The sequence below is a fragment of the Pogoniulus pusillus genome, chromosome 3, assembly GCF_015220805.1.
Source record: "Pogoniulus pusillus isolate bPogPus1 chromosome 3, bPogPus1.pri, whole genome shotgun sequence".
Lineage (NCBI taxonomy): Eukaryota > Metazoa > Chordata > Aves > Piciformes > Lybiidae > Pogoniulus > Pogoniulus pusillus.
The window spans coordinates 30,783,163-30,804,311 of record NC_087266.1 but is presented as its reverse complement, the minus strand read 5'-3'; the positions used below and the strand labels follow the sequence as shown (position 1 = coordinate 30,804,311).

The following is a 21,149-nucleotide window of genomic DNA, read 5'->3' as shown; positions in this document are numbered from 1 at the left end:
TTTGGGTAGAGGTTCTTCTCAGTCTTGAAGCTGTTTCAGTGATACCCTTAATCACGGAAATCACATACTTGCTTTGACTGCCTTAACATTTTATTGTGCTTTAGGGAGCAGCCTAATTTTACTAGGAAAAACAATTCCTTTGCAAAACCAAACCTACCTTCTTTCTGTCACCCACTCCCTAAATACTGATTAAGGCATTGCTCTAGGGAACCAAAGGGCTTCCTTGGGCCAAAGCAAGACATTCATCTTTATCTCCACCTTACACCTGGAGACCATATGTACTTAATTTTAGAAAGATCTCTCAGTTTTTGGTCCTTCATTTTTCATCAGCTGCTTCTAAAAGGTTTGGACTTGACAATGAAAATCCATTCTTATAGTGGACCAGAGGGCTGAAAAATGGGATTCTGTAGAAAAATTAAGTGTCTTCCAGTTTTTCACATTATGAGGATACTGCAAATGACACATGGGTGCATAGGTTAGGAACAGCAAAACTGGCATATAAAAGAAAAAACACTAACAAAATGCATTCAGTCGAGAGTTTGGGATGATGGATAAGATGATTTTTGAACAGGAATGGGCCAAGATAAGGAAACTTATTGCATAAGGGCAGGCTGCTGTCTGATAGGTGTTTGCTCCAAATGCAGGACTACAGCTTCATCTCCACCACAGCCCACATGCTGCCTTTCTGGATTAAGCAGGACTGCAGTGCATCTCCAGCTCAGAAAGTCCTCTACTGCCTGACCACCTAATCCATAACCATACATTTGGAGATCCTTTGCAACTAAACCCACTTGAGCTAGAGCTCCACACACTGCCACATCCTTAGCTTACTTGTACAGGCTGAGTAAGACCCATGGGAAATTCAAGTGGAGCCACCTCAGCCCAGAGGAAACAAAAAATACTTGTTGAGAGTAGATTGGCAGTTCAGCCACTGGTACTGCTGAGACTCTTTACTGGCATAGCAGAGCAAGGACTGGCTGCTCCTCAAGCGGAACTGAGCACAATAAAGCATCAAGGGGAGGTAGGCACCTCACCAGCATGGCCCAAACTCTCCCTCTAAGCAAGGTAAGCAAGGAAGCTCTGGTGATAGCAATGAGGTATCACCAAAAGTCTAGTTACTAGGCAAGTCCATGGTGATGAGGCAGATCCAAGGTCAAGCTGGAATGACAGATGCATGAGTGTTGCGGAGGGGTATTCTGCCACCTACGCCGATTTTGGCGGAGGGGAGAAATTAATTGGTGCGAGATAATATTCTATAAAAATATATATTTATTAATATTCTGAACTCTTGCCACCCCCAACCACTGTATATTAATATTAAAATGGATTCTTACATGGTTATGAAAACATTCTAGGATAAAATATCTACAGTATAACTTATTAATAACTAGCAAACATTCAAACTATAAACATATAAAGGAGTTTTCCCTGCAGCTTAATGCTGTTTGGGGTCTATACACTATTCATCCAGCAGACTGGGCTGGAAACTGATTCTGCTCTATGACAGAGACAACTTATATTACAGAGGCATCAAAACAATTACTACTCTTATTAACTATCAGTCACCCTCTGGGGCTATGTGACAGCCTATGCCTAGTGTCCAGATTTCAGGGGAGTCTGCCCATGGACTTTGAGGCTGGAATCCTCCTGGCTTGAGGGGAAAGGATGAATCTTCCTAGTTTGTGGGGAAACAATGGTCTCTGACCTAGTTCTCCTGGCAAAGGATGCAATCTCTGCCTTTGTGCTGCTGGCTTCTTCTGGATGCTCTGTCCAGGGATTCTTAGCAAGCAGGATCTCAGGTGCAGGAGTAGAATATCGTGCAGGAGCAAAATATCATGCAGTCTCAGCACGGTCTAAAGCTGGCCAGGCCGGCTGATCGTGTGCAGACAATTCAGAGTCTGCTTCCCGGCTGTCTTAGTGGCAGTGGTGCTTACCAGGCAATGATAGGCAGCGGGCATGCAGGATGTGCGCAGCTGCTGGGAGTCTGAGCTCCGTAGGTAAAGGCAGGCAATACAGGATCTGGTCCTGATAACACAGTGGCGTGCAGATGTGCACAGCTGGCTAGGAGACTATAGGCTCCACATATATATGTATATATATATAGGCAGGCTTGAGTGAGCTCTGCAACTAAGTTATGCAGGCAGGGAGTCAGAGCTGTGAGTGGGTCAGAGCATGAGCATCTGAGCGTGGGGGTCTGAGCAATGCAATGGGGTCCGAGCATGTTGTTTACCTGTGCACCCCTATTTATTGAATGTGGGCCAAGATTAATGGCCCCTTTGGCCACTAGAATGACCAATCAGGTTGGCAGTCAGCCAGACCTTACCATAATAGGCAAAAGCCACTTGCCTGGACTTTCCCAAATATGGGGATCACATTGGCTTACACCAAGGTGACATGAGCTGGGTGTGGGGGGCTTACACAACCTGTTTACAACCAGGGGTCCTGGCAGAAAAACATGTCCAGGCAGGGCAAGGCATAAATAAGCCTATTTTCGGGCCTACAGGCCCTCCACAACAATGAGTTAGGGGTCTACATCAATGGAGTACCTGGCTGGGCCCAAGCATGGATGCAGCATAACTCAGGTAGAAGACAAGAGCCTTGGCTTTAAAGCAGCTCCTCAGGAAAGGAGCAGGGAGCTGCTGTTGCAGTGTCTCAGCAGAACAGAAGTAGTTTCTGCCTTTCATCACAACAGTTTTACTAGAGCAGGCAGCTCTAGAGCTCCTGAAAAAAAGAGGGTGTTTACCATCCCCTTCGGAGTCACAGAATCATCCAGGCTGTAAAGGACCTCCAAGGTCATCAAGTCCAGCCATTTCACCTGCTCCACCAAGTCTGTCACTATAGCAGGTCCCCAAGCACCAGATCTATATCATTTTTAAACACATCCAGGGATGGTAACATAACCATGTCCCTGGGCAGCCAGTTCCAGTGCCTGACACCCCTTTCCATGAAAAGCTTGAGGCCATACCTTCTTGTTCTATCATTAGTTACTTGTGAGAAGAGACCAGTGCCTACCTCTCTGCAACCTCCTTTCAGGTAGTTGTAAAGAGCAATAAGGTCTCACCTCAGTCTTCAGTTTTTGTAGACTAAACAGCCCCAGTTCCCTCAACCAGTCTTCACAGGATTTATTCTCCAGGGCCTTCACCAGCTTAGTAGCCCTTCTTTGTACCAGCTCCAGTGCCTCTATGTCCTTCCTGTACTGTGGTGCCCAAAACTGAGCAGAGTACTCAAGGTGTAGCCTTACCAGCGCTGAGAACAGAGAGACAATCACCATCTTGGTCCTGCTGTCCACACTATTTCTAATCGTCATGGTTATTAATATGAAGCTGGTGTTATGAAAACATAATTATTTACTGCCTTGAAAATCCTGACCCAAAATATATACAAAATTTAGGGATTTATTTACAGGTTCTGGGTATCAGTTGGGAGATTATTGTTCACAATGAGGGAATATTAATAACAACAAACAATTTAGAAAAAATCAGAAATTGGGAAAGAAAAGACACAAGCAGACTTTTACCCCACTATAAGAATAGCCAGGCAAGATCCCCAGAAAATAATAGGTGCTTTGAGGGTGGAGGATTTCTTGTGGTTCCAGATTCAGGAAACTGGCCTCCAGAATTGCAAGTTATATAAATCCCATATCCGAATTGCATGAAAACAAAGCACAAAATGGAGCTTGCACATGCTCCACTGCCAGGTATGCTTTCCCAGTGTGGTGTGGGAAGACGGCACTTTTATGGCTGGAGTGATGCAGCAGTTTGTCCAGCACAGAGGAAACAGGATCTAGGTAGCATGGGTCCAAGAGAAGCCCAAAGAGCCCCAGAGAAGCCTCCAGTGCCTTCAGATTGCTCCATTTCATAACTTCGTAGTCAAATTGTGTCCATTGACATAATTTGAGTGGGAAAAGCTCAGCCTATGACATATGTTGTGGTAGGCCTTATAGGCCCAAAATAGGTTTATACATGTCCTGGCTTGCCCAGGCATGTTTTTCTGCTGTCCCTCCTGTTATGGGGAGAAGCAAACACGAGAAAGAAGACAAAACAATTTGGAGCCACTAAGTCTAAGGACTCTGCCTGCCCAGACTTGTCTTGGCCCTGTGATAAACAGGGTGCACATACTTAGCTTGTGCCTGCCTGGTGCAAGGTATGCATTTTTCCCAATTTTGGGTAAAGCAAGGCTATGGTTTCACCTAATAGGGTCAGGCTTGGATAACTTCCAGTCTGATTGGCTATTCTGTGTCCAAAGGCCCATTAGTCTTAGCCCACATTGATAAAAGAAATACACAGGTAATGCAGTGTGTTCTGCTGTGCTCTGCCATTCTATTTGTGCCTGCTGTTGCCTGCTGCTATTGCTTACTGCTTTATTGTTTGCCTGGAAATTCCACTGTCACAAGTATACCAAGAACAGACTGTAAATGCCTGCACACGATCAGTCTGCATAGCCAGCGTGACATCGTGCTAAGACTGCACATCACAAGGCATCCTGTCTGCACCTGAAAGTCTCCTGCCAAGATGAGAAGTCCTGGAGATATACAGATGGTCCAGAGGAGCCAGGAGACAAGGTCAGAAATTGTCTGCCTCCTTTTCCCAGAAACCTGGGAAGAATCAAGTCTCAGTGGCCAACAAGACAGAGTTCCCTGAAAGCATCTAGGTACTGTCTGGGACTGTGGCTAGCCCCACAAGTTGGGTAATAATAATTTTGGAAGTGAATACTTAGAGCCTCTTTGTAATTCTCCATTACCTTCTGCCATAAGCAGAAAGAACTCCTTGAGTCCATCTAGGGGGCAAGCGATGCATTGACCGCAAGTGGCACTGGACGACAGGAATCTTCTAGTTCAATTTATCCATGACCACGTGAAGAACCAATTATTAAAATCAGTGGTCACAGGTGGCAAGAGTTCTGAACAGCAAATTTAATAAACAATATTAATTTTGGAAAAAATATTCTCTCTAATTAATTTCCCCTTCATGACAGCATCCTAGTGTGGCATCCCAGCATGAGAATTTCATGTGGCATGGGGTAATGCACAGGTGGACACCCCAGCCTGCAGTGGGAAAATGAGCGCCCTTTTAATCTCTTTTTGCACTGCTCCACTTTCCCTATTCAAAAAGGGAAGAAGAGGAAGACAAAGAGGAGTTTTGAGGGGCATGGTCCCACACTAATAATTGCCCTCTTGGCCACCTGGGCACACTGCTGGCTCATACTTACCTTCTTGTCAGTCAGTACCCCCCCAGGTCACCTTTCTACCACACAGCCTCTATAGCCCATTCTTCACCTGGCTTGTAGCACTGCATGGGGTTGTTGTGGCCCAGGTGCAAGACTGCCACTGGCCTTGTTGAAGCTCATACAGTTGACCTCAGCCCATCATCCCAACCTATCCAGGTCACCTCAGTAGAGCCTTCCTACCCTCAAGGAGATCAACACTCCTACTCTAATTTCAGGCTTCAGAAGGTTGAATTACAGCTCTGTCCCCGGACCTCAACCATTATCATACTGCTCAGTATTCAAGGAAGATGTTTTCTGTAGTGGAAATTCTGCTGGTAAGGTCCTCAGTTACCTAACAAGCTTCTCAGATTAGTTTAGATTTGACTTGGATTCGCTCTTTGTATTTCACAGTCTGCTTTATTTGAGCCGTTGATTCACATATCCATACTCTGCAGCAGATCCCAGAGTCTCCTCTCAGCTTGAATCTCATAATCTGCATCTGCATCCCTAACTGCTGCCCTCATCCCATCTCTCAAACTTCACCCAGAGCCCCTCTGGAATTACAGCTTGGAAAGAAATAATTTCCCTTACCTGCCCCCCTAAGATGCTAGACAAAGCAGGGGCAAGACCCAAACACCCAGTGAACTGCTCTTCTATCCTGAGTACAGCCTACATCCCTAGCTCTCAGGGTTAAGAAGGGACCTGAGAGGTGCCCTTATCCTTACCTTACACAGTCACAAACCCCAGTCATTCTCCTTTCCTGTAGGCTTTCTGTGGGATAACTGCCTAGCTCACTATGGGGCAGGAATGCAAGTTAATTTACTCTGCTTTGGAAGAAAGACTGAGATGTTTACAACCAAGAGGTGTCTGTGTTATCTATGAACTGCCAACGGCTGAAGGAGTCTTGTGAAAGATAAGGACAGCTCTATTTCAGCTAAAACTAATGAAACAAGCTTGAACAACAAAACAACAATAGAAAATACACAGCTTCAAAACTGATTTTGAATGCTATAGTATCTGAGCACAGACCTTAGCCTAATTAACTGCAAATTAATTAAAGTTCCACCCCTTAGTATGACAGATACAAAGGAGTACATGCTAAACACATGTGGCCATGTTACTCAACTCTCCACTAATTTATACTAAATGTCCCTAGAAGGCAGAAACAGTTGGGATTAAGATATAAGAAACCTTTAAGAAGGGTCATTTATCACTGTCAATCCTAAATCTGTTATGTTTGTCACTTTAATAAATTAAATATACCTACTAATGAACTCCAGATGGCTTCAGTGTAATTTCAAATAACGCTTGTATTTATCAGCATGCATCGAGTTGACTCAAAAGCAAAAATATGCCAATATGAGTATTTAAAAAGCCCCTGTAAACAGTAAAACTGCCAGCTATGTAATTTTTTTTTTTTGATCCATATATAACAGAAACTTTCTTACTGAATGGAATATTCCAGTATATAGGCTGGCAGCTGTGCAGCTTGAAGGTGTAACACCATCCAGAGAAGCCCATTTTCATGAGTCAGGAGCTATTACTTCATGTTTAAATGTCCTCTTTGCTGTGACTATTACAGTGTGGTGACCCATGTAGATGTTCAAAACCCAATTTACTGTTCAAAACCACAACTGCTGGCTGCAGCACCAGGATTTGTTTTCCCTGTTCTCTCTGTTCCTTCCATCCTGTTGCTTTCAAGGACAGAGATAGAGAAGGTGCTGTTTATAATGGGAAATCACTGAGAGTCTTCTCAAATATATTTATTTGCATATTTATTATTCATTAATTTTCTGTGTTAAAGTATGATTCATAACATAGGTTATATGAGAAGAAAGAGCAAAATACTGTGCTGCAAAAGTTTCCAATGGTATGCAGTGAACTACCATTAAAATGAAAAAAAATTGCCATTTGACCTGACACCTTTAGAAACCACAGCAGTGCCTGAATTGCAACTTAATAGTCCAAACTGCAAACATGCTGAGCCAGAAGGAAGAACCAGTTCATACTGTATTTCTAGTTTGGGTAATGAGCAGTTTTGCCACCTTCATTATGTCCCATCACTTCCCTGCATCCCAGTTTCATAGAAGGGATAAGTTATGCTTCCCTTACTTCATAAAGCACTTCCTGAGTTACACATCAAAATCTTTAAAACTGGGAATTACAGCTGTATTCCATGCAAACACATGCATTTTAGAACAGGTGTGAGAGCTGGCGCTTTGTACCAACCACTCAAACTTGAACACACACATGTAACAGAACACTTTATTTTATGAAGAGGCAAAACCAGCTTTTACTTTCAAACAGACAAAAAGAGCATGCATGAAATTAAAATGAAATATGGAAATACAGGTTATTAATGATTAGGTAGATATGCATGAAATTAACGTATAGTGCTGAAGGCCATAAATTTTAAAGATAAGCAGTACAAAATCAGGCAGCAATCAAGTGAGATACAGAAATGTTGCTGAAATCAATGATTTTATTAGCTGTGCCATCTTACTGTTTTCTGAACATTGCTATTAATCCCAGCATTACCAAACTTGATAATCAGCAGCCTATCCTACATTCTCATGTAGAATGCAGGGTTTTCCCCCTTCTGGTTTTCTTTGAATACTGCCCAGAATAGCACTGGCTGTAGAACTGCTCTTTCTTGAAGGACTCACATGCACTGACCAGGAGTTATTTCTCTGGCTCCTTACAGTCCTCAGCATAGCTACTATTTACCCAGTGAACCGCAGCACACGTACCATTCTGGATTCTGATGCCAGAAGAACACATTTTGAAATCTACAGAGCTGGAAATAGCTGCATTCACTGCAGAGAGATGTTGGCAGGCTTGTCCTTGCTGTTTATCTTAGCCAAATTCATTTGAAATGTATTTCTTGCTGTCGTTGTAAAAACGAGAACATAAATGGCTATAAAATCCTAGTAATGTGAGTTGTTACAACCCTAAATGCCCTAAAAGCTTCAAGAGGACTTCTGGGCAGCCGGAAGAGGCCTAGGACTATGCAGTTTATCACAGCAAAAACCTTTCTGCCATTGGTGAAGCCTTGCTTCATTGTCCTGGGTCCCAGGACCCAGACATTATTTCCTCCCTGAATGGCTCGGGTTCTAAGAATGGGCCGGTTTAATGTGTGTTTTAACTCAGCTTCAAGTTACCAGGCTGTTAAAAAGGTGCTTTAATTAATTAAAAGAATGCACGGTTTCTCTGGGTCTCTAGAAAACGGAAATCAAAATGCAGTCAAGTGATGTTTTTAAAGCGACGATTCAGCACACGGCCTGCGTCTGCTCAGCAGGAAGGGAAAAAAATCTTTTGCCCCTGGACCCTGCATGTAGCGCAGCTGCCTTCCCGAGGACACCACCGGCCTCCCCCTGGTAGTGTGGGGCGGGCGTGGGGGGCGGTCTCCTTTCCCGCCCAGCCTGGGAGGCCGCCGCTTTCCCCAGCCCGCCCGCCCGCCTGCCCGGAGCACTGGGGCTCGGGCCCGGAGCCCCGCAGGCCGCACAGCCATGGGTGCTGCCTGGCACTACCAGTCGTTCCTGCTGCTACTGCTGGCGGCAGCTTGGGGACCATGTTTCTCGGGGATGCTCCGCTCCTCACAGCGGCGATGGCCGGTGCCTTACAGGTGGTGAGGCGGGCAGGCGGCCTGGCGACCAGAGCTGAAGGCATGTCCCCGCGGACGTCCGCAGCGCCGTCTGCACTGCAGACCAGTTTGCCCGCCGCCGAAATGCCCGCACCTCGTCTTCCAAGGCTGCCAGCTCTCTGTTTGCGTTGTTGGTTTAAGACTAAGAGTAGTCCCCCCCTTTTAATCACGAGGTGTTTGTCCTTTATACGGTATTTGATTGTGTTTAGCGCACAAGTACGGGGGCAGCGGATGTCGTGGCCCTAGAGCTGTACTTGCTCTGTCAGCGGCCAGCACTGCTAACCTCCAGGAATGCTTTGCAAGGTTCTCCTTTATTTCCTATGCAGTAAAAAAGGTAGTGATGAGGAAAAGTGTCTACGATTTATTTTTGTTCTTACATTTAACTTTATACTGGATGATAAATGGTGTAAAGTGCTGTTTACTGCTTTTGAGCTGTTTTAGCTCCAGAAGAAGAGCTGGTGGTGTGGAAAGCAGGAAAACGCATGTTAACCTCATTTTACATAGCTACGGCTTTGGCTATGATGGGCCTTCTGAGGAGATGGGCTACACTTACCGTATGTATTTTGTGGGGATTGGCTGTTTGTAAAGGGAGGTGTTACCTGTATTTAACTGTCATCTAAATCGCGTCTGAAGTTTTGAAAGCCTGTTGTGCAATTCCTAGCAGTTTAATTTGTATCGAGTGACGCCTGAAGGAGCTGATCATGCAAGTCACAAGTCATTCAGGATTTTCAGTAAGTTCAGTATTTTCAGGACTGGGTGTCAAGCTGGTCACAGTTGGAGTACATGCCCGTCAGTCAGTGTGAGGCAGTCAAAAATGTGCTGTATTAATGCATCTTCATGTGCTTGTTACCTTCTTGCCACGTGCAAGGTGTGGTTGGAGATTGAAAGTGGAAGGTGTGCAGTTTAGAAATGGGACTTAAATGTATGTCTGGCTGTGATGGTTTGGGTGTTCCCTGCCCCCCCCCCCCACTTGAGAAATCACCCAGACTAGACTCATCTGCCTCTGGAAATATGAATGAAGCTTTTATTTACATCTAGCACAATATACAAGCAGGTGTTTACTGTATATACAGTCACATACATAAATATACAACGTAAAAGGTAATACAGAACCACAACTCCCCTCCCAGAAACCTGAGTCCCCAGGAGGGGCTCTCAACCACCCCTTCAACTTCCCCCTACCACTCTCAACCTTACCCCAGTCCCAAGGAAGAATAGAGGTTCAGCCAGAGGGTTAGGAAGCAAAGTGGATTAGTCCAAAATGGAGGGTGAGGAGAGTAAGATGCAGCTCAGCCAGCAGCCCAAGTGAGAGTGGTTATCTAATGTTTTTATTTCTTGTTCCTATACATCTCAGCAAGCCTATGAGGGAAGTAGACATCACCATTGTTTTACAGCTTGTAATCTAGTTCTTCTCACCAAAACATTCTAGCCTGCTTCAAACTAGCACACTGGCGTAAGTGTTTTCTAATTGTGTGTTCTTTCTCCAGACATGTACTTCTTCATTTTTGCCGTTCAGTGAAGTACCCAGCAAGCTTGCAGAGGTCCACAGGGAAAATCAATGGTGCCTTAGCAGGGCTGCTAGCTTTAGTATGGCTGAGGAAGTCCAATGTCCTTGAGTCATGTCATGGCTGCAGTATTTATATCATTCAGTAGCCCTGGGCAAGTATGTTAGGCTGTCAGGCTGTGCTCTGGGCAAGCTGTGTATGCCAGTCTCTTGGTACCAGGAATAGAGCAACCTTGTTTTAAATTAAATAGTGTGTGACTTTGAAGGAAATGGGGAAAGGAAGGCTTGTCGGAAAGGTTTTTGTTGTAATGTGATGGATAAGTGGATTTTGTGTTCAGTTTTTGAGGTTTTGTAGGAACAATCACTGTTTCCATTCATTATTCCTAAGTCTCTTTACATAAATTAGCAGAGAGGAATAATAGGTTTCTTCCATCTGGGAACCTATTATTACAGAATAGCTTCACAGACCAAATTGGTCTGTCACTCTGTAGACAAAACATTTTTGAGGCAGATCTGAAAACATCCTCTCTACTCAGCCTCTGTATGCCTCTGATTTTGTGAGTACAAGTCACCCCTTGTAATCTGCATCATGTACACTCCCTAGTTATCAGAACTATGTACAACATGAGTTACATTTGAAGGTCTTAAATCCTTAAGTCTTCTTTATGCAGACATGCACGTCAGACACCTTACGAACTTGTGCACTACAAGCACTGCAGCATCCAGATCAGAGAATGTGGCTGAACACTTGAGCTTGCTCACCCAGGCCCCTAGGAAGCCATGAGATAGTTACTGCAGTTGTGATTCTGTACTTTGCTTAACTTACTTCTCCTTTTCAACACAGGCGCTTTGATTACCGCCCAAAAACTGATCCTTACTGCCAGGCTCGTTACACCTTCTGTCCCACTGGCTCTGCTATTCCAGTTATGAAGGAAGAGGATGTCATTGAAGTGTATCGATTACAGGCCCCAGTATGGGAATTCAAATATGGGGACCTACTAGGGCATTTGGTAAGATGATGGTTTTAACAAAGAGTGGCACATTCAGCTGAATTCAACAACAGATGTCAAGGATGTGAACTGTAAGGTTGGGGTGTGCTTGTGTGGAGTAGTAGTGGAGCACACAAGCCAGGCTATCTATAGGAAAGATACCCAAAGAGATGTAAGTTTCACAGAGTCACAGAATATATCTGGGTGGAAGAGACCTCAAAGATCATTCAGTCCAACTCTTGACCCACCACTGAAGGGTCAACACTAAACCATGTCCCTAAGTGCCAGGTGCACATGCTATTTAGACACCTCCAGGGACGGTGACTCCACCACTGCCCTGGGAAGATCATTCCAATGTTTGATAACCCTTTTAGTGAAGAAATATTTCCTAACATCCAGCTTAAACTTGCCCTGGCACAGCTTGGGACCGTTTCCTCTAGTCCTGTCACTTGATACCAAGAAGAAGAGGCTGTCCAGACTGAACAACCCCATCTCCCTTAGATGCTCCTTGTAGGCCATGTGTTCCCAGCCATTCATGAGCCTCACTGTGCTCTGGACATATACCAGCACCTCAATGTCCATCTATTTAGTAGCCCAGAACTGAACACAGTGCTGACTAGTGCAACATACATGGGGATGGTCACCTTGCTGTTCCTGTTGGCCACAGTGTTTCTAATACAAACTGGGATGCCATTGGCTTTCTTGGCCAGCTGGGCACACTGCTGACTCCTATTCAGTTGACTATCAACCAATACCCCAGTTGTCTCTCCAAGTCTTCCTTTGTATATTGACTTTTTTGTGGTTAAAAACTTACGTATTTGCATGAACATGGATACCTGTCAAGAGTGGACAGCTAGCTGGTCAGAATGGTAGATGAAGGGGAGCTGGTTTCTTCTACAGTTCATTTTTTAATGTTATGATCAGTATTGAATTAAAGTCTCCATTCATGGAGTCATGCAAGTGTGAAAGAATCCCAACTTTAGTATTGTTTATGGCTACCTCAATAGCATAATTAAACGTCAAAGAATGATGCCTAATGGATAAAAAAATACTAGTGAATATGAAATAGCAACATCAAAACAAAGCACACAGAATCAAAAATGGAATTAGCTTAAAAATCATTATCTCAGAAATTAAGTTTGAATTTATGTATTTACAGCTTTTTAAAAAGATACTTACCTCATTCCTTTACTGGTTTTCATTGCTAAGACCTGTTTCTGGTAACCCTGTTCTGCTCTTTCTTTAATACTCCACTGGGGTTAAGGATTCAAAAGAAGGCTTGAATATCTACCTCCAAATAACAGAATGTGTGAGGAATAGATAGGTAACCACTGAGGCAATGTGATCCTATTATAAAAGTATGTGTGTGATTTAATTCAGTGTGTTGTGCACCAATGCTACTAAATCCAAGATGTTACAGGAACTCCTTCGCCTCACCCTGTCGTGCAACAGCTTCCAAATGTCTTATCTTCTGTAAAGGTCAAAGTGAAGTTCTTACATTAAGGTATTGGGTGTTTGTTTATTCTCTTTTCTCTTTTCCAGAAAATTATGCACGATGCTGTGGGTTTCAAGAGCTCTCTGATGGACAAAAACTACACAATGGAATGGTATGAACTCTTCCAACTTGGGAACTGCACATTTCCACATCTCCGGCCTGGCATGAATGCACCATTCTGGTGTAACCAGGGAGCTGCCTGCTTTTATGAAGGAATAGATGATGCACACTGGAAGGAAAATGGAACTTTAGTTCTTGTGACCACAATATCAGGTAAACTTCGGATGTTTGAGATGCTTCAGATGCTACTATCATAAAGACTCAGCATATCAAGCAGTATCTTTTTTTTTTGTAGGTTATTTGCAATGCTAGTAGGCAATGCTAGTTTCAAATGGAAATATTTTCTCTGTACTGTCTGTAATGCGGAAAGCTGTATGAGGCTGCTGAGTTTTGAACAATGCACACACTAAAGAGCTCATAGAAGAGAGTCATTTGATGTTGCTGTACAAAAACACTTGAGTCTTTTCAATGTAAAAATAATTAAACAGAACCATTATGGACTCTTTTCACATGGCTTCACCAAAACAAAGCATGTTGTGAAGTGGTAGATGACTGATGACATAGAAAAAATGGTGACAATGTATACGTTGCTGAGCAAACAAGGCATGTTTAGAAGCAGTATTAAAAAACACAAAGAATATTAATCTCTATTTCTGTCTTCCCTATTAATGTGTCACTAAAAATTGTGCAAGTGCCCCCAGTAATAGGTCTCTGGCATATGTTATAGGACGAAACCAGGATTTACACCTCTAAATATATGGAGGATCACCAGACTGGTTTCCTGATAAATATTGAACACTGAAATCCTAGAATAAACTATCCTAGGTGATCTTGTCTTGGCAGGGAGGTTGGACTTGATGATCTCTGGAGGTCCCTTCCAACCTCTAAAGTTCTGTGATTCTATGATTTAAACAATCTGGTTGATTAGTGTAGTAGTACAGTGAATGACTTAGGAACAAAATCTGCTGAGGACTTGGAAAGCTGGATTTCATGTGACCAAAACTGCTTACTCTCTGAAGTCAGTGCAACATACAAGGCACAGTGGAGCCTGATGTTTGCCCCCTTCCACCTTTAGCAGCTCTAGAAAATCTGTCCCGTGCTGCTAAGAAATTCCAAACTGTTCTTATGGCAATGGACCAAGCAGAGTTGCTGCCTTGTGAGTTTGTAGCTCATGACAGGTCTTTAATGCCTGATATAGTTAGATTCTTTGTATGAATAGCAAGTTAAGTATTACCACATAGGTATGGAATTTGTAATGCTTCTTGCCTGTGTGGATTATTTGATGCCTGAGAAGGATGATGTTATGGTGGTTCCTCGTGGAGGCACTGTTGCTGTCCTTGTCTCTCACTTCCTGTTTCCATGAAACTTTTAGGCAGGCAGAATCTCGGAGAGTTTTGAATTGCCTGAATTTGACTAGGAATCTGAAGCTTGCCATGGAGGAAGGTGAATGGATGCAGGCGCAGATGGACAACATCATCAGCTGAACTTGCTTCCTCCAGAGAGCAGGCTAAAAGCATCCTATCTTGTGGGAAAGGGCATTACATATGAATCAGCCCTCTTTGCCCTTGCTAGGAGCTGTTTGTCAGCAATGTCAGAGACCATACTGAAGGATTCTCATTTTCTTTTAAAGCCTGTCAGCCATGTTAATGTTACTTAGGGGTATGCTGCTTCTGTGGAAGTAGGGCAGGAATATCCAAGGTCTATTTTTTTGAATGTCTAGGCATTTTTCAACAGATTACATTAACCCGTAATATTTTAGTTTAATTTAAGATGTTAAGGCCAGAACTTCTAGTCCTCTGTTGTAGGGTAGGAGAACCCTGCAGAAGGACCTTGCCAGGCTGGATGGATTTAACAAGGCCAAGTGCAGGGTTCTGCACTTTGGCCACAACAACTCCAAGCAGCGCTACAGACTGGGGACAGAGTGGCTGAGAGCAGCCAGGACAAAAGGGACCTGGAGGTACTGGCAGGTAGTAGGCTGAACATGAGCCAGCAGTGTGGCCAGGTGCCCAAGAGAGCCAATGGCATCCTGGCCTGTATCAGGAGCTGTGTGGCAAGTAGGAAAAGGGAGGTTATTCTTCCCCTGTGCTCAGTACTGGTCAGGCCACACCCTGAGTACTGTGTCCAGTTCTGGGCTTCTGAATTCAAGAGAGATGTTGAGATGCTGGAATGTGTCCAGAGAATGGCACCAAGACTGGTGAAGGGCCTGGAGCACAGCCCTGTGAGGAGAGACTGAGGGAGCTGGGGCTGTTTAGCTTGGAGAAGAGGAGGCTCAGGGCAGAGGTCACTGTTGTCTACAACTATCTGAAGGGAGGCTGTAGGCAGGTGGGCTTGATCTCTTCTCCCAGGCAACCAGCAACAGAACAAGGGGACACAGTCTCAAGTTGTGCCGGGGGAGGTGTAGGTTGGATATTAGGGGGAAGTTGTTGCCAGAGAGAGTGATTGGCAGGGAGGTGGTGGAGTTGTCATCCCTGGAGGTCTTCAAGAAAAGCCTGGATGAGGCACTTAGTGCCATGGTCTAGTTGACTGGATAGGGCTGCGTGCTAGGTTGGCCTGGATGATCTTAGAGGTCTCTTCCAACCTGTTTGATTCTATGATCTTGGTCTTGTTAGGAGAGAGAAGCCCTTTTCAATTGCACACCTTGCAGAATATGCACTAGGAAGCTAATATGGTAGAAAATAAAGGGGAGCTTCAAGCCCCTGTACAGTGTATAGTAAGTACAGTTCTTGAGAGAGACTTGCTATTTTATTAAACCAAGTCATGGACAATTTAAAAAGAACGTATCCAACACTTTTAACTAAACAAAATTATTGTTATTTTTACTGTGAAGCCCAAAAGCTCTTAAGTGTGGAGTGAAAAACAATTATAATGGGGTAGCCTAGTAGGTGAATGTGCAGAGCTTCAGTTGTTCTGAGGTAGTAGTTTGCACACTTGCCTTAACTTAGGGTAAGCGTGAGATGCATTTGCTCTCTGTGGTGAAGAGCAGATGCAGTGACTGACCTTTGCAGCTTGTTTTGGAGGGAAATGCACGTCATGCAGTGCTCTTCATTGGTCTTGACAAATGCAGAGTGGAAGTGAATTCAGGCTTAATGCAGTAGGTTGGTTGTTGTGCGCAGGGTGGTGTTAGGGACACACTGATGTTTGCTATCCCTGAACTGTGAGGTAACTGCTTTCTTCCAGTCTCTGGGCTTGCAACAGTCTTACCTGTTGTTAGCAGCTAGCAAGCACAGCTGCTGCATCCACAGCAGTGACACTTGCAGCTAAAGAAAGGTCATGGCTTGGAACACTGCTATGGTTGCAAGCTGTCATCTGATGTATCACACAAGAAGAATCTGCAAAATCTGGTCATGCTATGAATATGAGATACTAGACAGGTCAGAGGCATGGATGGTTGTATCCTGTGCCATGACTGAGGAAAGTGAGAGCAGGAAGGCATTAGACTGAGGTGCAGTCCTGGGACTATGGGAAAAACAAAAGGAGGGAAATTAGCCTTGTGCTTCAGCTCTGTTTTGGAAAGGCAGATGCATCATCTGTAGGGAGGTGCCAGAGAGATGAGGTGAGTTAGAGACATCTTCCTTGTTCCGGTTGTGAAATTGCCATCACCAGAATGCTCCAAACCTATTCTAAATGAAAAACAAACACATGCATACACACAAAAAAAAAACACAGGAAAGAAACCACCAAAACACAAAGAAAACTTTAAGGGTTTTAAGTTTACTGATCTTCACACCCTTTGGCATAGTTCAATTTTGTTGGCAGAGAAGCTTCTAAAACAGAAGGATGTTTCAATCCTATGATTCCGTTTGTGGACAGACATGAAAACTTCTGTCCCGAATCCTGTTAAAACTAGAGAAAGTGCAGGAGCACCTGTTTCACTGGTAGAACATTGTGTCAGCATATCTTGTAAATCATACTACCTGTCCTGTTGGTGTCCATGGATAAAGCAAATGAGAAGTGTCATGGTTCTCTGAAACTTGGGTGTTCTGGCACAGTAACAGGAAATGGGGCAGAAAAAGGAACCACCATGTAAATAACTTCCATGTGTAGTTTATTTACTGGGATATCCATTTTCCTTTGTAGGGTTCGGTAACATGGGTAAACTTGTGCAGGGAAGGGAGGTGAACCTTGAAGCAGATGACTAACATTTTGAGTTGTACATTTGTTACCTTGTCTCTGTAATAGTTATTTTCATCTCTTACAGGAAGCATGTTTAATGAAATGGCAAAATGGGTAAAATACGACAATGAGACTGGCATTTACTATGAGACCTGGACAGTTCAAGCAAGTCCTGACAAACAGTCAGTAGTATGGTTTGACTCTTATGAGTGCTCTAAATTTATCCTGAGAACATACCAGAAGCTTGCTGATTTAGGAGCTGTGTTTAAGAAGATACAAACAAACTATACAAGCATTGTTTTATTCAGTGGAGAACCTGTTTATTTGGGAAATGAGACATCTGTCTTTGGACCACAGGGAAACAAAACCTTGGCAACAGCTATAAGAGACTTCTACTATCCATTCAAACCTCATCAGACAGTCAGAGAATTTTTTGTGGATCTTATAAAAATAATTGATCGTGTCATCTTGAATCATCAGTTTTACCTCTTTTACAACTTGGAATACTGGTTTTTACCTATAAAGTTCCCTTATCTCAAAGTAGTTTATGAAGAGGTTCCTTTACCTACTGGAAGCAAAACATCCTTTGGTGTATAATAACTTACTGAAGAATCAAACTTGCCCTTACGTCTGAATATCTGTAGGGGTTTTGTTGTGATGGTGTTGAAGCGTTGAGTGTTTCACTGCTAACTGTAAAAGATCTGGTGAGACAGCTTTGCTTGACCGCATCCAAGACTTTTTTTTTTCCTATTAATTGTATAACGCATCAATGAATGCTTTAGCATTTCTGACTTGGCCAGCTTTTGTGGACGCCTGCTGCCTGAAGGCAGGTTGATGTGATAGTGAATGAGAGGTAGCCTGCCTGCTCTGGTTTCAGTGCTCTCCACATATATATGGCCACCTGGCCAAGAACCATGGCATCTGGCCACCAGCAGACATGGAACAGAAGCTTTACAAAGATCTTGTTTGGCCAGTGCATCTCATCCAAGTATTGGAACTAACAAACATGCATGCCTAACTGTGCCAAATTTCCTCAGCATGTGCCTTAGATTGGTGTTTCTGTATTTGGTTCAACTTAGACCCATGTACTCTTCTCTGGTTTGTGGCACAGGTGTTCAGAGGGGTGGAAAGGGACAGCAAATCTATCTGCACATGGCATGGGCAGTATCTTTTCAGCACTTTGCTTCCCTCATCTCTACTGTAAATAGAATGCAGATGTCTGTTCCTAAGATCTGTGTGTTTTCTGCAGCATTCTAGCAGTTTCTTGTCTTAAAAGTCTACTTCAGTTTCATGGAATTCATGTTTGTATTCCTTCTGAATTTCTTCCGAAGCAGTTAACAGTTTGTGAGTGTTCAAAAATCACAGTTGAAAATCTCTGCTTGTCACAGATTAGCCTGAAGAGCAATTGCAACCTCTTAGAGGCAGTAATAGTTGCAGGCCTAGTGCTGCAGTGTCCTCGAGTCTTGTCCCAGGCTGTGCCTACAGCAGCTTGGCAGCCTTCAAACCTAACTGGCCAAAGCTACGGGAAAAGCAGCTTTCTAAAGAGTCGGATGCTTGTACACAAAACCTGCACCTGCACCATCATTATCTTCTGCAAGCATACACTGCTCACTTTGATTTTGTGAAATCTGTTACAGAATGAGTAGTTACTGTACCGTGGCTAAGCAGTAACAGAGGAACCTGAGTCTTCAGTGCCATTTGGGTTGAGCCAAGTTAATAGCTTGCTTCAGACAGAGGTGGGGAGGATGCACAGTGATTTAATACAAACCCTAAGATTAGCAGCAAATTAACCTTGTATTAAAAAGCCACTAATTAGTTGAAACTGATTACCATGTAATGGAATGAGCATGATAGCTAGTGTGAGACTCCAGAGTCTTCTCTGGAGACTTTCAAGGCCTGAACGGATGCATTCCTCTGTGATCTGTGCTAGCTTAATGATGATCCTGCTCTGGCAGGGGAGTTGGACTTGATGTCCTCTGCAAAACTGCTTAGTTTTTATAATGCTGAGCTGCTCAGAGCTGTAACCCACACTTTGTGCCCAGAGGGTTCTCAAGAAAGGCAGTACAAATACCTTCTTCCTTCCCCCTCAGAAACCCACCCACTGGTGTTCAGGGTTGAGAGACCTGGTGCCTTCTGTACAGTAACTGAAGACAGTGTCACTGATATGTTTTGAAGTTACCACAACTAGGGAACAACATGAAAAGCAGAGCAAGCTTCTGCTCTTCCACTTACAATGGAGTTCAATTGTAAAACTAAGGCGTAGAGTCCCCACCACCAGTTGCTGATTACAAATTAGCAGAATTACTAAGAATATAACTTCTTTAATCTTGGAAAACTTGACATTTATTTAAGAAGTATCTCCCATGTCACATCATTACCTCCTGAAACAAGATAACTTGCAGGGTTCATACCACCACGAAGATCAAGATCCCTTGAACAAGGGCTCAATGCTGCAAGCTGTGAGAGAAGGTACTGTTCTAAAGCCTGCCTCTTTCTGGCTGCAGAACGGCTGTTACAGAATGCAGAGCGAGCTACTGGGTGTCTGCCCCTTTAAGGGAAGGAACAAGCCTGTTATCAGGTAGGACTTCCAGCCCAGGTACTCTTACTGTCAAAGAATTTCAGCTACATAAATTAGAAATCAACATCTTTCCTCCATTCCTCCTACCTTCCTTCCACCCAACCTAGCTTTTGTTAGGGGATCTTTATCCTCATTCCTTGAGGATAAAGCAACAAAACTAGTATGATGCTACCTTGCTGAAATTCTTGCACTAGTAACGTTTAAATCATGTTTTGAGATCCAGCCTGCCCGACTGCTAGTTCATTTACTTCAGTCTTTAGCTTACATCCCTACAATGCTACACAGAAGATAAAGAACAATACAAGGAATCATGAGAGGTTCTCCTCTTACTCATTTAACAAACCATGACAACTGATCTTCATGCTAAATCATGCTAAAATGGGGAAACTACAAGTTTTCTGTCACACTGCAAAACTGGAAGGAACAGCTATTTGAAAGGTCCAAAGCTGTCCCATTTCCTTAGCATTGTGCAAGGAGATGTTATCTTACAAAAGCACAGGTTAAAGAGGGTAGACATCACAGTCTGTTTCAGATCATGTAACAGCCAGCTGTGGTTGTGGTCCTGCAGGAAAAACCTAGCAAGAGGGATCAACTGATGAACATACAGAATATCTAAGCCTAATTCTGGTTTTACTGTCCTACTTTTGCTACTGTCAAGCTTCAACTATATCTCAACTGATTTCTACAGCACCTGTATTTTAGGAAAATTAACCTATTTTGTATTCTGATCTACACACAATTTCTAAGCCCCTTTAAAACTTCACAAATTTCATCATTAAATCAACATTCCAGTTTTAGATACAGCAGCAGCACTTATTTTGACCATTCCATGTGCTGCCAACTAGACCAAACAGAGATGAAGACAGATCTCTCTGAAGTAACAAGGTTTTAGTTAATCCTACTCCAAATATACAGACCTTGCTGAACACTGCTTTCAAGTCACAAGGAGCAATTTGGCACACATAAATGTTAACTGGAATAGATACAGCTAACGCATACCAAAGTAGTTAGATCAGTTTGCACCATGTAAGTGAAAGCTTCTGTCTGAAAAAAAAAAAAAAACAAACAAAAAAACCTGGCCTAAATCCCCACTTAAATTCACAGGTTTGTTGCTATAGGCAAATTGCAAAACCTGCAAAGTTGATGTAAATAGGTACTCTTAAATTGCTCACCTTTTTGCTCTTGATATTTTATCTCATGGTAAACCAACATAACCAGGCAGCATTACCCCAGCTGCCTGGCACCAACAGCTTTGAAGAGTGATTTCATAACCAAAAACTGATATAGCACTTGTATTTCAAAGTAAGATTTGTGGCTGCACAGATCAGCAACTTCTGCCTCAATCTGGACAACCAAACCAGCTCTAAATTGTCTTCTGAAAACAAAAAATACAGATCCCAGCGAAAATTATTTTACACAGCTGTAAGACATTTGCAAACTTCCTGACATTCTGTGGTACCCTTACTACTTGCACTAGAGATTTTCACGTATGTGTTTATTATTCATTTGTTCCAATGTGGAGAGAGCAAACTAAGAATTGCACAAGATTTGCTAAAAAAAGA

At 43.3% G+C, this 21,149-nt stretch overlaps 1 protein-coding gene across 1 annotated transcript; it reads left to right on the top strand.

Annotated features, from left to right (window-relative positions):
• The first annotated feature begins 8,654 nt into the window (after positions 1-8,654).
• On the top strand, positions 8,655-18,305 carry CLN5 (CLN5 intracellular trafficking protein). The gene is made up of 4 exons (XM_064173795.1): positions 8,655-8,830; positions 11,197-11,362; positions 12,884-13,109; positions 17,095-18,305. The coding sequence occupies exons 1-4, from the start codon at positions 8,715-8,717 to the stop codon at positions 17,604-17,606; spliced, it is 1,020 nt and encodes a 339-aa protein (XP_064029865.1). The 5' UTR covers positions 8,655-8,714; the 3' UTR covers positions 17,607-18,305.
• The last annotated feature ends 2,844 nt before the right edge of the window (positions 18,306-21,149 follow it).